The 15,164-nt window shown below is 41.2% G+C and overlaps 1 protein-coding gene across 3 annotated transcripts; it reads right to left on the bottom strand.

Moving 5' to 3' along the window:
- Window positions 1–4: 4 nt before the first annotated feature.
- Window positions 5–13,543, bottom strand: si:ch73-100l22.3 (centriolar coiled-coil protein of 110 kDa). Of its 3 annotated transcripts, XM_022207897.2 has the most exons (10): window positions 13,037–13,543; window positions 10,893–11,018; window positions 8,055–10,626; window positions 7,643–7,749; window positions 4,420–4,515; window positions 3,798–3,914; window positions 3,592–3,693; window positions 3,318–3,434; window positions 2,487–2,569; window positions 5–2,229 (listed from the first exon to the last, which is right to left on the bottom strand). In XM_022207897.2, the coding sequence occupies exons 1-10, from the start codon at window positions 13,166–13,168 to the stop codon at window positions 2,070–2,072; spliced, it is 3,612 nt and encodes a 1,203-aa protein (XP_022063589.2). In that variant the 5' UTR covers window positions 13,169–13,543; the 3' UTR covers window positions 5–2,069. The 3 variants fall into 3 exon arrangements, with proteins under 3 accessions (XP_022063589.2, XP_022063598.2, XP_051802277.1); XM_022207906.2 differs by lacking the exon at window positions 10,893–11,018; XM_051946317.1 differs by lacking the exons at window positions 7,643–7,749; window positions 8,055–10,626; window positions 10,893–11,018; window positions 13,037–13,543 and having other exon boundaries at window positions 4,420–7,629.
- Window positions 13,544–15,164: the final 1,621 nt, after the last annotated feature.

The raw sequence follows: 15,164 nt of genomic DNA, 5'->3' as shown, positions 1-15,164 counted from the left end.
ACAATTTAGCCTTAAGAAACATTTATTACCAACCAAATGCAAATAAATAACATACAAAATACCGAACAATAAAAAAGTTTTAAAAGCAAAGGTTTAAACGTGTTTTGGCTGATATATAATCCTGCTACAGTACAAATATTTAAGGCAACACTAAGGAGTATCACAATGTTCAAGTATTTGTCTCGACACAAAGATCTGGAGCTGGACATTAACATTTGGGAAAGTGCAAAGACAAAATACTGTTAATGTCACACTAACGAGGGCTAAATGTGTGCTAATACAGCTGGAGAGTCTGTTCTTGATGGTAGGCACATAAACATGAAGGATTATTCAGTGATCGAGGTCAGCCTAGAGAGCAGAGGTTTAACGCTGAAATCCACAATAAATTAAAAAATTACTCAATCTACTTCACAGCAGACATTCTGCATATCTACATGGTGAAAGCACAGGCGTAATTATTGACTGTAATAATTATTACAGTTTTTGCCTGTTTCAGGGTCCTCATATAGATCCCTTTCACATTTTGATACGTCACTACAGAGAATTTTCTACTAAAGAAGCCATAACGGTGAACTAGATCACTTCAATTTAAATTGGCTCCGCTAAATTTATTACAACTGTTTCTATTGTTGCAAATTATAGCTGTCCTTCTCCTATGTGACCAAATCCAAAGTGCCTAGCTTTACTTTTTAAGTTCCCTCTTAAAAACGAAGCAATGTTCACAGGCAGAACTGGACCTAGAAACTGTCAGCTAAGAAGGATTTTTCTTCAACACAATGATTTGCTGCAAACGTTTGAGCAAAATCTGTGAGAAAAACTCTTTGTGTTGTATTGCATACGTATTATTTTGTCGTTTTCCTATGCCAACCATATACTTCAGGTTTGGAGCTATGGGCTCACTTAAATAAGCAGAAAGTAACTGAGCTTTTCCTGCTGTGACATGTCAAAATGTTTGTTGTAAGCCCACACATCTTTCATGTGCAGAAAACAAAGCCTTAACCCTCTGAACCCCAAACCCTGCTGTGCGTTTGAAAGGCGTGTGATCTTATAAAAAATATCACCTCATGACACTATTGACCTAAAATTTTAATATTTTATCAAAATCACTCCATTCTACATGTTTTAATTTGAAAAATGCTAGCAATAAACTCTGCTCTAACCAGAATCTGCAAAAAGTTTTTTAAAAAAAAAAAGTCTGTGCTCCTCAGTGCAGCCAGTGAGCTTTAAGTGACTCATCTGTGACCAAGAGAAGCGTGATAAAAATTAAGGGACTTTGCAGCTTAACTGGGCTAAACTACAGGCATTGTCTATAGAGAGCAGAGAGGAGAGACGTCAAAACACATAAAAATGTAAGAAGTAAAATATCTATCTTATGTAGAGTCAATTTTTTTTTCCTGGTACTGGTAACACCTGTGGGCACTTGCGGACTCATTGATGACAGCCTGTTTTCTGTTGAATAAATAATCTAAGAAAATTAACTTTTTCTCTTATGGTGTTATAACACCATAAGAGAAAAGGCCGGCAAAAAACTGATTTAATTTCTCTATGCTTCCAGCCATGGTTGTGATGTTTTCATAGAGGCACAGGACATTATACTGCAGTAAACAATGAGCCCACAGTGAGTAAAAATGTGAATCTAAAACCACTTAGCAGTTGCTTGGTGTTAGGACGGTTAAAATGCTGCCAAAAGATGACAGTGTTTTTATGCATCAAGGCAACATTTCCTATAAACATCTTCTACACAAGTAAACTGATAATGGCTAAAAATACAAAAAGTAGACCAGGTGAAGAATTAGTGTTACTGACAGAGCAGATGTGTAACTACTGACTGTAGCTGAGCTGTATCTGTACAGTTAGCCATAGCCATTATAACATTACACCCTTTGAGAGTGTAAGAAAATCCCCAGGTTGTCAGATATGAAAAGCAGTAATATATTCATCAGCAACAGGCATCAATTAATGTCACATTTGGATTTTGGATTTGGAAGCTCTCGGGATAAGTTGTACACTATTCATGTGATCGCTGGAGGCCTTGTTAGGCGTCCTCACTGGGGCCAATTAGGAAAGGGTCATCGGGGTCTGGAGGAGAAAGTGCTCTTGGGGACCCTCTGAGGATTTGCTCTGAACTGCCCTCGTTTGGTTTTCAGCGGCTGCTCTTCAGAGACGAGAGACTTCAGTCCAGTCCTCTTCACAAACCCCCTGTGTCTTTCTGCAGCCTTTTTCTGGATTCTGGAGAGAAGGAAAGGAAGGTTTTTAGCAGCTGCCAAAGGTAGCAATTCTAAAAGAAAAAAAAAAAAACCAGAGCCTTTCTTAATCTCTGATGCAAGAGTTTCAAATCATTACAAAATTAAGCTGAATGCTGCTATTAAACTGGCTGTGACTCAAAAATCACTCTTCTAAGAAAACACTTGGATAGCCCAGTCCTGTATGCGTGTGCTATTCACAGCTATGAAGAAAAAACAAAGTCTGATCCAATGAAAACTCACATTATTCCTCTCTTCCTCTCAAGGGATTTTTGTGTTGCAGCTGACAGAGAACTCTTTCCTCTGGGGTGTCCAGTGTGCCCACTCTGAACAAGCACACACATAAAAACACACACATGCATAAAACACTTAAGTCTGCAGAGGTAATGTGCATCAGATGAACATAAACACATACACAATGTTTTAAAGAAAAGAGTAATTCTGAGGTATCACCTGTAAGATCTGGCTGAGGCAGAAGTATAACGGCAAAAAAATATTTTTTATAATATGTAAATGACACACAGATCAGCCACAACATTAAAATTACTGATTGATGAAGTGAGTAAAACTGATAACTTTGTTACAACACAATGTTCTGCCATGAATCCTGGATGCTGGCATTCATGTGGATGTACCACCCACCCAGCCCCAACGCTCCCCACACAGCAGTAACTGTTAAGGAACACAACAAAGAGTCCAAGGTGTTAAACTCCCCACATCCTAATCTGATAGAGCGCTTTTGGAATGCCCCAGAAAAGGCCTGATCTATGGAGGCTTTACCCACAACCCACTGGACCCAAAGGATCCTCCGTCAAACGTCCAGGTGCTGAACACCACAGAACACCTCCACAGCTTCACACCCTGTTGGATCAGAGCTGTTGTTGGTAGGAGGAGGAATCTACACAGTATTAAGAAGGTGGCTTTAATGCTCTGGCTGATCAGTGTATTTCTGTATGTTACCCTGTTCAGCCCTAACTTTCACTACAGGACTGTCCTCATGCTTGAGCAATCAGGACTCGTTCAACGTTCAGTCTAGACTTAGTTCAGCAACACCAGAGCTTCTGAAAAGGTTACCTGTCGTCTGAGCTCTCTCTCCCTGGCCAGCTCTCTGTCCCAGCTGATCAACTGCATCCGCTCTCTGGCTGACAGGCTGAAGAATACGTCGTAGACCTCATAGCGTGCAGCGCGCAGCTGGAGGACCAGACAATTACAGAGCAGACGATGGCTTGAATGAATGCATGTAATCACAGTACCTGGTGTGGTAACAGCTAATGGAGGGAATAATTGTTGACAGCGTAGAAAAGAACAGAGGTGAATGGATTTGTTTAGAACATGTTTGCCTGTATACCTGCAGAGTGACTCTCTCCTGCAATATAAGGTCCTGTCTGCTACAGAGCTCCCCTCTACTCGGACTCTGCTTCCCAAAGGCCTGCAGGAACTGCTGTGTGTCCTACACAAAACCCACACAGCTGTAATCTGCACACAAGCACTGTTTGTTCATTTTACAACAGTAAAACAGGGTGCTGCCGGAGACGGACTGCTATCTGGACTCACCCTGACGGTGCGCACCAGCTGCGCCACTCTCTCCGTCCTCAGCAGCCGGCGAGTCAGAAAACCCTTCATGGCCGCTGACAGCAGGGGGCGGTAGCACTGCGAGAGAGGGCTGGAGGGCTGAGGAAGAGGAGAGAACGGGTGATGAGAGAGGTGAATAATGAATACCAGAGGGGAAGAGAGAGGAGAATGCTAATTCCATCAATGACAACCAATTAATTTCCCACACAGCTTCTCAAGGTCTTTTGGTTGGCATCTGTTTAGAGCATCAATGCAAGTGGACTCACAGCTCATTATTATAACCGAGAATATTAAGCTGAATAATAAGCAGCTGATGTGCTGTCACTCACTTGTTGATTCGAGAGCTGTTGCATTAAACAGACATGTTTGCTGAACAAATGTAGTCTAAGTGAAGCTAAGCTGTCGTGCTGGGAGATACATCTGAGCACAATATCAGATGATAGAGGGTACTGATTAGGATTAAGACATAGCAGTGGGGGGGGGGATCGGTTTCACATGACTGTCAGCCAACTGGTGATGATAAAAAAAATCCTGCAGACAAAAGGGTAAGCAGGACAAGGGTTTGTGCATCACTGATATCAGTGAAAAAATACGATAGTAATACCTGAGAGAGAAAGGTCGACGTGTCCCCAAGACGCGAGCTTGACATGGAGCAAGGGAAGGACACACTCTGGAGGAGACGGTAACGTACTGCCAACGCCTGACAGAGACAGACAGGAGAAAGATGTAAAGGGTGGAGGGAAGGAGTCAGAGGAAAAGTGCGTGTGTGCGTGCAGGCACACATGCATTTTGGGAGCAGGCAAGGTTGGAAAATATTGAATTGGAAAGGACAGCAAATGAGGCAGGAGGAAGAAATTAATTGAGGGTAGAGAGAGAGAGACAGAAGGGGAGTGATGGGGCACAGAGGCAGGAGGGATGAGATGAGACGGAGCGGAGGAGGAGAGGGATGACCGGGATGATGAGACAGGAGAGAGGGAGAAAATTAATACAGCCAGAGAGTAAAAACAATGTTGGAGGAGGTATGAGACAAAACAAAGAGAGGGATGAGAGGAGAGGGGGGGGGAAGAGGAGAAAGAGAAGGGACCATTAGTGGTGGCACTCAGCGGGACGATCTGGCACTTAACCACAGACGCTCATGAATTAAACAAATTATCCTTTCCTTTTCTGTGTCAATTCCCCTGGTCCCCTCCTCCCTCTACCAGAGAGTCCAGCCAGCTCGCTCTCATCACATCACAAATGATGGAAGGACAGAGGGGAGTAAAAAAGAAGTCTTTTTATTAAACAGCTTATGTTAATTATATTGTTGTTAAGGATACATAAATTAAACAGAGCCTGTGATTAACAGGGCAAGGACACCGGCCAAGAACAAATACAGACACAAGCTGAAGAGACAAGAAGTGGTTGCCAGAGAACAGCAGGCGTCCTTGAAGCCTTGCATGTGTGCGCGCACACACACACACTCTCAAAGAAATAGGCGACCATGCCAGCTCGCCTCTTAGGGATGTAATGAAACATTTATGGTAGAATCTGTGTTTTTTTTACTGGGGAGAGTCTGAAGGTCTCTTGTAATGAGCAGATGTCTTTAGTCTGCCCACGACCCAGGTCTCTGAAAGCACCCTCTAACAGGTAGGGCGACAACATGTGTGTGGGGAGGTGGAAGAGTGCCAGAGCCTTTCAGATGTCTGCTTCTAGTTGCAAAACAAACACTTAGGGTCAATGTTACATCAGAGCTCAACGAATGGGTTAGAGACTCTCAAAGCCTACTCTTATTTTAAAAAGACGAAAATACTGGGCCAGGCATGAATTTTTAATTCCTCATAGGTGACTTTGGGTGAAGTCAGAAACCTTGGTGGAGTGAATTATGGTTGATATGCTGGAGTTACGTAGTGCTAGGTCTGTACGGCAATACGTGATGCAATCTATTGCAAGAAGCGGGCCAATGGGATGGAGGAATTACCAATGAGTATGTTTTTACCATATTTAGAGTTGGAATACATGTCTGCTTGTCTCAGGTTTCACAAACATGTTATTTAGTTTTTCCTTAATTTTTTTGATGTAATTTTATGCCATTTTGAAAGTCAAAGCAAAACAATAATAAACCTGTCATGTGCATATCAAAGTTAAGGTTTAAAAGACAATGCTGACAATATTGCATATGTATTTTTTATGTTTAAAAAAATCCAATAATCCCTTCAAAAAACTGTCTGAAATCCCTTCCCATTCTGTGGTGCAATCATTTAAAAAATGTTCACACATGCTTACTTTAATTTTTAAAGGCTGGAGCGCAGTGGTTTTTAATAGTCAGACACAAGCAATTGGTAGTTTTACTGGAGATATCTTGCCTACAAATTTTGTGTGCAAATGAATGTTTTCAGCAGCAGGATTGACTTAAAATAAAAATGTGTATTGTAATAAATCACATGGAAATCAATGTCAGTTCTATATCAGCTGCATATATATCAGGTTATGGCAACATAGGATTAACTCATCATTGGTTTAGGTGTAAAAATATCACCACCTACTTATCTGTTAGGATACAACAGTAAAACCAGCAAGTGAAAGTACATCTTGAAATTGTTTTAGCTCTTTTGTTCAAAAACATCTCAGAGATGCAAAGCAAAAATAACAGCCATAAAATGTGATTATTTGTGCTGCACTACAGAAACACCCAGGATGACATGCTTGACATGAGCCACTTCAGTGTCATATTCTACAGTTCTCTGCAAGACTGTATTTCAACAATTACGTATTGTGGTAGTTCCTAAATGTTCACAGATCTTGAGATGTTGCGTATCGGGTATCTTTGCTGCATTTGACAGATGAGGTGTTCGGGTGCTACTGGTGAGGCATTTATGACTCCTTGAAATGTGGAAATCCTACATGCTGAAAAGTGTGCAGCATTACTACCATAACGGGTAACGATGAGTTGTTGTCAATAGCCTTCACTACACATAACTACTACATGCAAAGTGAATACTGAGATTTAGATGTTTATTCTTCTGTTTTAATACAAGTGAAAATGTACATGAAAATGCTTGTATTTCTTCTTTGTTGTGTTTAACTGATATTTTCAACAAAACAATAAAACCAATGTTATACCTCAGCAACTTATCAAACAAAGCAAAGGGGAGTATAACAAATTCACATCCGCAAGTATACACATTTGTCCCCTCAATTCTCTAACCCCTGTGCATTTTCAGCCTGTTTATTACTCCTTTTTTTTTTCACTGTGGGCTCATTTTTCACTGCAATATGAAGTCCTGCACATCTATGGAAACAGCAGAACCAGGACTAAAGCCAAGAGAACTCAAAAATCTCTTTTGCGCACCATAACACAAGTAGAATGCTATACATAAAAAAATATTACAAATTAAGTTGATTTTCTATATCTATTTTACAAAAAAATGTGCTAAAATGAAAAATGTGCTAAAATGTCCAAGATTTTTTCAAAGGCCATACAGGCGCTATGCAGGAATAATGGTGGCTCTATATACTACTAATATTTTACTACTCTGCAGTTTACCCGTGAAGTCCTTGAAAACTTGTTGACTGTTAGTGGCAGCTGAGAGGTGCAGAATCTTTTGGATTTTTTCTTTTTACACAATCCATTTGTAATAAAGCTTTTTTTTAAAGCAAATTTCTATAAAAGACATGTAGAAGAAAGTGATTTTGTTGAAACAGCACCATGTTAGGCTTTAACTTGGTTATGTTATCCTGAACAGGCATGCCTATAGCTGCACTCTCATTAGATACATGCCACCTATTTTCTTGGCTTCCTTAAATCAAGAACACTTGATTAGCTGTCCAATCCATCTCCACTGTCTCACCTGTAGTAGTTCTTCCTGCTGTTTCCTGTGCTCTTCTTGCAGGGCTCTGACCTGAGCAGCATGGACCTGCTTTAGTTGTTCTTTCTTGTCGTAGCAACGCATTGCAGCTGAAGACAGTAAACACAATATGCGGTCACACAATAAAATAATCTATTAAAGGTACAATTCTAATATAGGGTTTTAAATGATGTGCCATCAAGGGCAGATATGCAGGTCTCATCTCCTTCAGCACATTTGCACTCATCATACATTGTCTGATCTGCGTTTTCTTTCTATCATGTGCTTCTCTAATTTTTCCTACATGATACATTAAAGAATCACCTGCAGTACTATTTTACAGGAGTGAAACACTGCATACCCTCCACCCTGCGTGGATCAGTTTTGACCTTGCAGTTTTAAGTCTTGGCCTTACCTCTAGGAGTGCTGGAGTTGGGTCTGACCACAGAGCCTGCTCCTCTAATGTTGTCTGTACTCCTTTCCTGGGTGACCTCTGTCATGTGCATGAGCAGTCTCCGTTTGACCTTGGACATCCCTCCCTGACCTTCACCTTCACTCTCTGGAGTCAGATTCTTCTCCTGAACAAGACGACCTTGTGAGCCCAAGTCAGATCCCGACCCTTCGAGAAGCCACAGGCCAGATGGTCTGTCCACATCGTATGACTGATTGAGAGATGGTGAGTTAACAGATTCGTGACCTTCAACTGCCATCTCAATCCTCTTTTGCACAAGATGGTTACTGGCATCTGAGAGCACCGAGGTGTCAAATGCACCTGTGCTTTCAGGTGGGGTGTTTCGGAAAACATCAGGAATACGCATCCGCTGTGCTACAGAAAAGATACATTTACCGGGTGGCGTCTGCTTTCTACAACCGCTGTGCTGTGTGTTACTTTTGGTTAGTCTTTCTTTACCTGCCTCATTGCCCTCTTCTCTCTCTGTAGCTGAGGTTTTGATCAGTCTGAGCTCGCTGAAATTAACTGTCTCAGGTACTTTCTCCTGGACTGTGACAGGAACATCATCTGTGCCACTTGTGCTTGGTTCAGATCCTGAATGTTCATGCATGGTTTTACAGTTGTTGAACAAATGCCTTCTTGGCAACTCCCCATCATCATCCCTCTGCTTGTCTTCCCAATAGTCACCATCATTTGGACCCAGCTGCTTCTGATGACAATGTTCAATTTGCCCAGAAAGGTTGACGCCTTTAAAACTTAACTCACTTTGTGCTTTGCTCTCAGTTTGGCTGCGATTGTCCAACTTTTCTTTCACCGTCAACTCCAGGTCTGAGATTAGGACCTTTAGACTGGACAGGTTGGACTCCAGTTGATCAATGTGCTGTGAACTCTTGGCCAAGACGTTCGTTACATCCCCTTTGACCATGAGATTCACAGTCGAGTGAACTGCTAAGTGAGCGTTTTGATATCTGAGGTTAGCTTCTTCAACTTTCTGGTCATCATTGAAGAACAGAAATTTCCCTTCTGAAGTCTCTGCCCTTTCATCAACAACTGCTCCATCTTTGGGACTACCTTTAGTTTTGCAGTGAACAGGACTCCTACAGAAGGTAGGGGCTGGGACAGTGTGATATTTCCCCACTCCTTTATAAAAAGCTGTAGGACAGGTGGTCACATAAAAGGCATCTTGAAGAGGGGAGGTTCCAGCTGACGTTGGCTGTTGCTGGGTAAAGGCACTGATTGGTTTAGGCTTTGTTACAACCTCCTGTGAACTGTTCAGCTTATTATTTCTAAGTGCTGTTTCTTCTTCAACATTAGTCAGCTCCTTAGTGTTTACATCTTCTGTTAAACGTGCGCTTTCAGATTTAACATTCGTCTTTTTTCCAGTGAAGTCATTCTCAGTCATTTCACTCTCCCAGGATTTCTTTGGTGATGTTTCCACAGATTGAATAAAAGTGCCTTTCCTCTCTTTAGTTTTCTTTGCCTCTGCGGTCACAGTGCCCTTGTAAAGAAACTCGTCATTCTCCTTATCAGAAAGGCTCTGCTCCTCCGCCCTTGCTCTTGGCTGTTCTTGGGTTCTCTCCTGGATTTTAGTGTTTTTGGCTTGGTTCCTAAGCATCCGCTGGCGCCGTCGATACTCCTGAGATTTCTTCAGCAAGGTCTGGAGGCTCAGACGATAAGGCTCTTCGGATGGCTGCGAGTCTGCTTCGTCTACCTGGGTGTCTGCTGGTTCGGCTTCACTGGAGTCATGCTGAATGTTCAGTTCTGCTGCTGGACAGTGATGAGTGCTTAACACCTGTGATGGATTGTCTGAAAAGCCACTTTTTTCTAACAAAGAGACAGATCCCTCATTTATGTCCACAATTTCATCTTTGTCAGAGTCCAGTGTTGCATTAAAGAGTATGTTATCTTCATGCTCTACACTGTCCAGGTGACTACTTTCAGGTTTTTCTGCCGATAAGTGCTCAGAAGTGACTGAATCCTCCTGAAACGAGGTGCAACAAATGTCTTTTACATCTGTTAAGTTATTACAAAAGGATAATTCGAGTCCACTTCTCTCGAGCTCCTGTCCATCTATGGGAGGGTGGCTGATAATATCCGGCATCTTGGCGATTGTATTTGAGGTGTTATGAAGAAAAAATCCACCCAAGTTATAAACTTCCTCCGAGTTGCTGATCTTTCCCGAGGTCGTAGTGTTTCCTACGTTCTCATAGGTCACATAACCTGAGGATAGTGAGTGGTGGATAGCACCGTTAAAGGAACTTGGCGATCCTTGTTGGCTGTCAACTTGGTCATTAAGGCATCGATCATGGAAAATTTGCTGAGATGTCACATTTGAAGCAAAAAAGGCACTATACGTTGTTGATGTCAGCGGAGGAAGAGAAATGCCATCTTTCACTTCTCTTACAGTTAGTGGCGAAAGACCAACAAAAGAATTAGTCTGAGACACTGATCCACTGCTGATGTCGTGGGATAATGAAGCTCTTGTGTTATTCTCCGATTCCTGAAGCAACTCCTCCAGTGTTGGCGTCTTCCTCAGCTGCAGTTTAAACAATAAAAAGATCATTAAATTAGTGAAAATGTTTTTGTAATTAGTTCACAACCTTGTATGACATCATAATACACTACATTAAAAAAAGCAAACTCAGAAGATCACACTGTTGATTTAAAACACTGCATTTTGTGCTTTAACGGTAATTGGTGCTCTGTAATTCTTAATCAAAGCTGCTCTCATATAAAGAATACAAACACGTGCACACTTCCAGGTTGCAAAGATAGCAGCTGATAAGCCAGAACTTAAAATACCTGGACGCTGTGCAGAATAGTTTGCACGTAGGCCATTCTAGGATCATCTTTCAACTTTCTGTGGACGGCAGCTTTCTGTGCTTCATCTCTGTGTCGCTGCATCTCCACTCTCTGTTTGCCTGAAAGCTGTTATCATTACAAAACAGACACGGGTTGTCATGACATATTTCAAAACATGGCTGAAAGTAATGCTGGTTTAATTTTTTTTTCTCTCTGTTTGTTATTATCTTTGCTGTCTGGAAGAGCCAGAAAGAGCAGGACACTGACCTGATCAGAGCGTACAAATATGGGGCTAAGTTCAGGTATAAGACATTCTCATTTACCTGCAGCAGAAGCCTGGGCTCGCTAATGGCAAAAATTGTTTGTCTCAGTGAAAATGTAAGCTCCTTTGTTGTAAGTACACGTGTTTGCAGTACTTTGCTTACTCTGCTTGAGGCATTTAAACTACAATAATTACAGCTGCTGTATGTTGTGCTAAACTATTCCAGTAGTAGAACAGTCAGTCATTTGCTCCCAGTGGATTAAGATTATTGAAAAGTGATAATATATGGCACATATTCTTCTCTTTAAATATAAAACCCATATTGATTTGTATCAGCCTCTACTGCCCTGCAACAAGTTTACTTCTACAATAAACCACAGTTGAAATAGATACTTCTGGTGTGTCTGTGTTCCTGGCCACACAACCATAGTGTTCAGTATGTCAGCTGGAAAACAGCACACATCCTTTTATAGTCTATTTTGCCTAGTTCCTGTTTTTTTGATTGATCAATGTCTGAGCAACAGCATAAAATGTATAATTTATAACAATGAGGAGAACATTATTTGCTTTCACTGATGCTTAGTTCAGGTCCTGCATCTTTGAGCATTTTTGTCTTTGTAGTAGTTGAATGACTGACTTATTGGTCAGTCCCTGTACTCCCCATCCTTGGGATCATCATCATCCTCCCTCTGCTTGTCCTCCCAGCAGTGACAATTGTTTTGACCCTGCCGCATATGGTGACTATATTAATTTGCTCAGAGAACTTATCGCCAGCTTTAAAAAGTTTGGCGGTGCTTGTCCAAGTTTTCTTTCCCTGTTAATTCCAGGTCCGAGATCCTGTAACTTTAAATTGGACAGGCTTGACTCAAGCTGATCTATGTGCTGCGAACTCCTGGATAAAAGATTCCCTACATTCAACTTTGACCATAGTATTCACAGTTGAAGGAACTGTTGTGTGACGTTTTGATGTCAGATACTCGAACAAACAGTTGTTGCTAGAAGTGAGTCCAGGTCAGTGAAAAAAGCTCCCACCCAAACACAGTCCTAGATGTACTGAACGAAAATATAAATGCAGCATGTTGCATTTAGTTAGATCCATTCTGTTTTGTTTTGTTTTTTTGCTCCAATCCACACGTCTACAAAAGACTGGACATCATGAAACAACCAAAAACACAATGTTGGAAATGATAATGAGCAGATAGAGTGGGCTCATAGACCTGAACTTGCAAGTCAGTGTGTCCACCATTTGCATCACAGAGTGCTACGGTTGTTGATGTTGTGCCACTGTTGTTAAAAGAATTAGTAAAGTTGGTGGACATTTTAGGGAACATGCTCATGTTGCTGGACATGTTAATCCAGAGCATCATGTGACAGACTGTCTCTTGTTCCATGCTGTAGGAAAATATTATATTATATAAAGTCATCTTTTACAATCAGTGGTCAATGAGTATCTCAGTAGTGGCCACACTATCTGATCTGATGAGGGGCAATTTGATGGTTGAGAATGTGCCACAAGTTAAACAGTTCAAAACCTTTTTGGCTAAATACAACCCTTGTCTAACCAGAACAATAAAAATGGATCACAAAAGAAGGCTGTTTGCATGCCTTTCTAGTGTATATAAACTCTGATAAATGCGATTTATGACGATGTATAACTGGGAAAGCAGCAAACTTTACATCTGACCAGCTAGAAGAACGTAGAGTATTTCCCATGAATAATCGAACTGTAAATTTTAAGCTGACCAATTGTTACAGCAGTATTTCAGAAACTCTACTAGCATGGTGCATTTACCTATACAACAAATAGACACAACATCTCAGGTTTTCTCCACTTCTGCAAACATTATTAGGCATAATGATGGTTATTAAAAAAATGAAATACCAGGGGAGGAAGGATGGGTCGTCCACAGAAGCGGATGAGAGAGGATGCAGATGAAGGTCTGCGCTCTTCCTCCTCATTTTTCCTCAGTTGAGAAAGACGATGCTGTACAAACTTGTCATAGTCCTCCATCATGCTGCATCAGGACACGGTAGGCAGCAACGCCGGGCAGTTAAGTGGCTAACTAACATTAATAAGTAAACGTTTGCTAACGTTAGCAACCGAGGTGTAACACTAGCTAGCTAACTGAGCTAACTTTGCTAGCATAACGTCTGCTATCGAGAGTTAGCTTCGCGTTTAAAACCAAACTGCTGAGCTCAGAACACATTAAAGAGTCAAAAGTAGCAATACCAAAACAGCTCTACAGTGTCACTTTTATCTAAAAAAAAAAAAATGTAACACGGTGAAGTCCAGTTAACTGACTGACAAAAAGTCTCCAGCAGGATGGATCAGTGTTTACGTTTTTACCCGCCTCTGCTCCCGGAGCGACGGACGGTGACAGTTGTAGAGACGCCCGGAAAATCCGGAGTGGAATTCGAGGGGGATTCAACCAAAACGCTCTATTTTGTAACGGAAAAACTCGGAAATACATAACATTACCTACAAAATTAAACCACCTTGTCTTTGTCAACACTATTGTCGTGACGCTTGTATAATTAATGGAGACAGTGCCTCGTTTTTTGTTCTTTTGTTGTTGTTGTTCTTTTTTACAATGCTTTTATTTGTCAAAGAGGAAGGAGCTGAAGATAACTTGATACTGCCATCTACAGGCCTGACTGGCTGAAAAGACACAAACAAATGTTATTGTTCTGTAGCGCTTGACCTCGCGGCACACCACAAAAGATATTCAAAAATTACTACTATGTATGTGGATGTTTTTGAAAATATATTTTCCATTAAATTATCATTTGTTCTCTGAGACCTATTTATTGATTTATATATCTGGTGATTGATTAGCCCCTCACTCCTGTATTTGCCACAGTATCCACGACTTCAAAGCTACACACATACAGTGCCGTGAAAAAGTATTTGCCCCATTCTCAAATCCCTTTTTTTTAAAAAAAAGATATTTTCCCCACTTTAATGTTTACAATCAAACAAATGTAAATGTCAGACAAAGATAACCCAAGCAAACACAAAATGCAGTTTTTAAATTATGATTTTATTTATTGAGGATAAAAAACTATTCAAAGCTACCTGGCCCTGTATGAAAAAGTAATTGCCCCCTAAACCTACTAACTGATTGGGCTATCCTCAGCAACAACAATTTCAATCAAGTGTTTTCTATAACTGCCAATGAGATATTTTGGCCCATTTTTCTTTGTGGAATTGTTTTAATTCAGCAACACTGGAGGGTTTTTGACCATGAATGGTCTTTTCAGGTCATGCCACAGCATTTCAATCAGATTCAAGTAAAGACTTTGACTAGGCCACTCCAAAATCTTCTTCTTCTTCTTTTTTAAAACCATTCAGAAGATGACTTGTTAGTGTGTTTTGGATCGTTGTCCTGCTGCAGAACCCAAGTGCACTTCAACTTGAGGTCAAACTGATGGCTGAACATTCTCCTTCAGGATTATCTGGCAGAGAGCAGAATTCATGGTTCCATCAATCACAGCAAGTCGTCCAGGTCCTGAAGCAGCAAAGCAGCCCCAGACCATCACACTACCACCACCATGTTTGACTGTAGGTATGATGTTCTTTTTCTAAAATGCTGATATAATGAGACACACACCTTCCAAAAAGTACAATTTTCGTCTCGTCAGTCTATAGAATATTCTCCCAAAAGTCTCGGGGATCATTCAGATGTTTGTTTGCCAAAGTAAGACGAGCCTTTATGGTCTTTGTGGTCAGCAGTGGTTTTTTGCCTTGGAACTTTGTCATGGAAGCCATTTTTGCCCAGTTTAGTCATGAACACTAACCTTAACTGAGGCGAGGGAGACTTGCAGTTCTTTAGATGCTGTCCTGGGTTCCTTTGGAACCTCCTGGATGAGTCGTTGTGCTCTTGGGGTAATTTTGGTTAGCCAGCCGCTCCTGGGAAGGTTCACCATTGTTTTATGTTTTCTCCATTTGTGGATAATGGCTCCTAAAGCTTTAGAAATGGCTTTGTAACCCTTTCCAGACTGACAGATGT

The sequence above is a fragment of the Acanthochromis polyacanthus genome, chromosome 3 (genome assembly GCF_021347895.1).
Source record: "Acanthochromis polyacanthus isolate Apoly-LR-REF ecotype Palm Island chromosome 3, KAUST_Apoly_ChrSc, whole genome shotgun sequence".
NCBI classification, from domain to species: Eukaryota; Metazoa; Chordata; class Actinopteri; family Pomacentridae; genus Acanthochromis; species Acanthochromis polyacanthus.
This window is presented reverse-complemented; position numbering and strand designations above follow the sequence as displayed.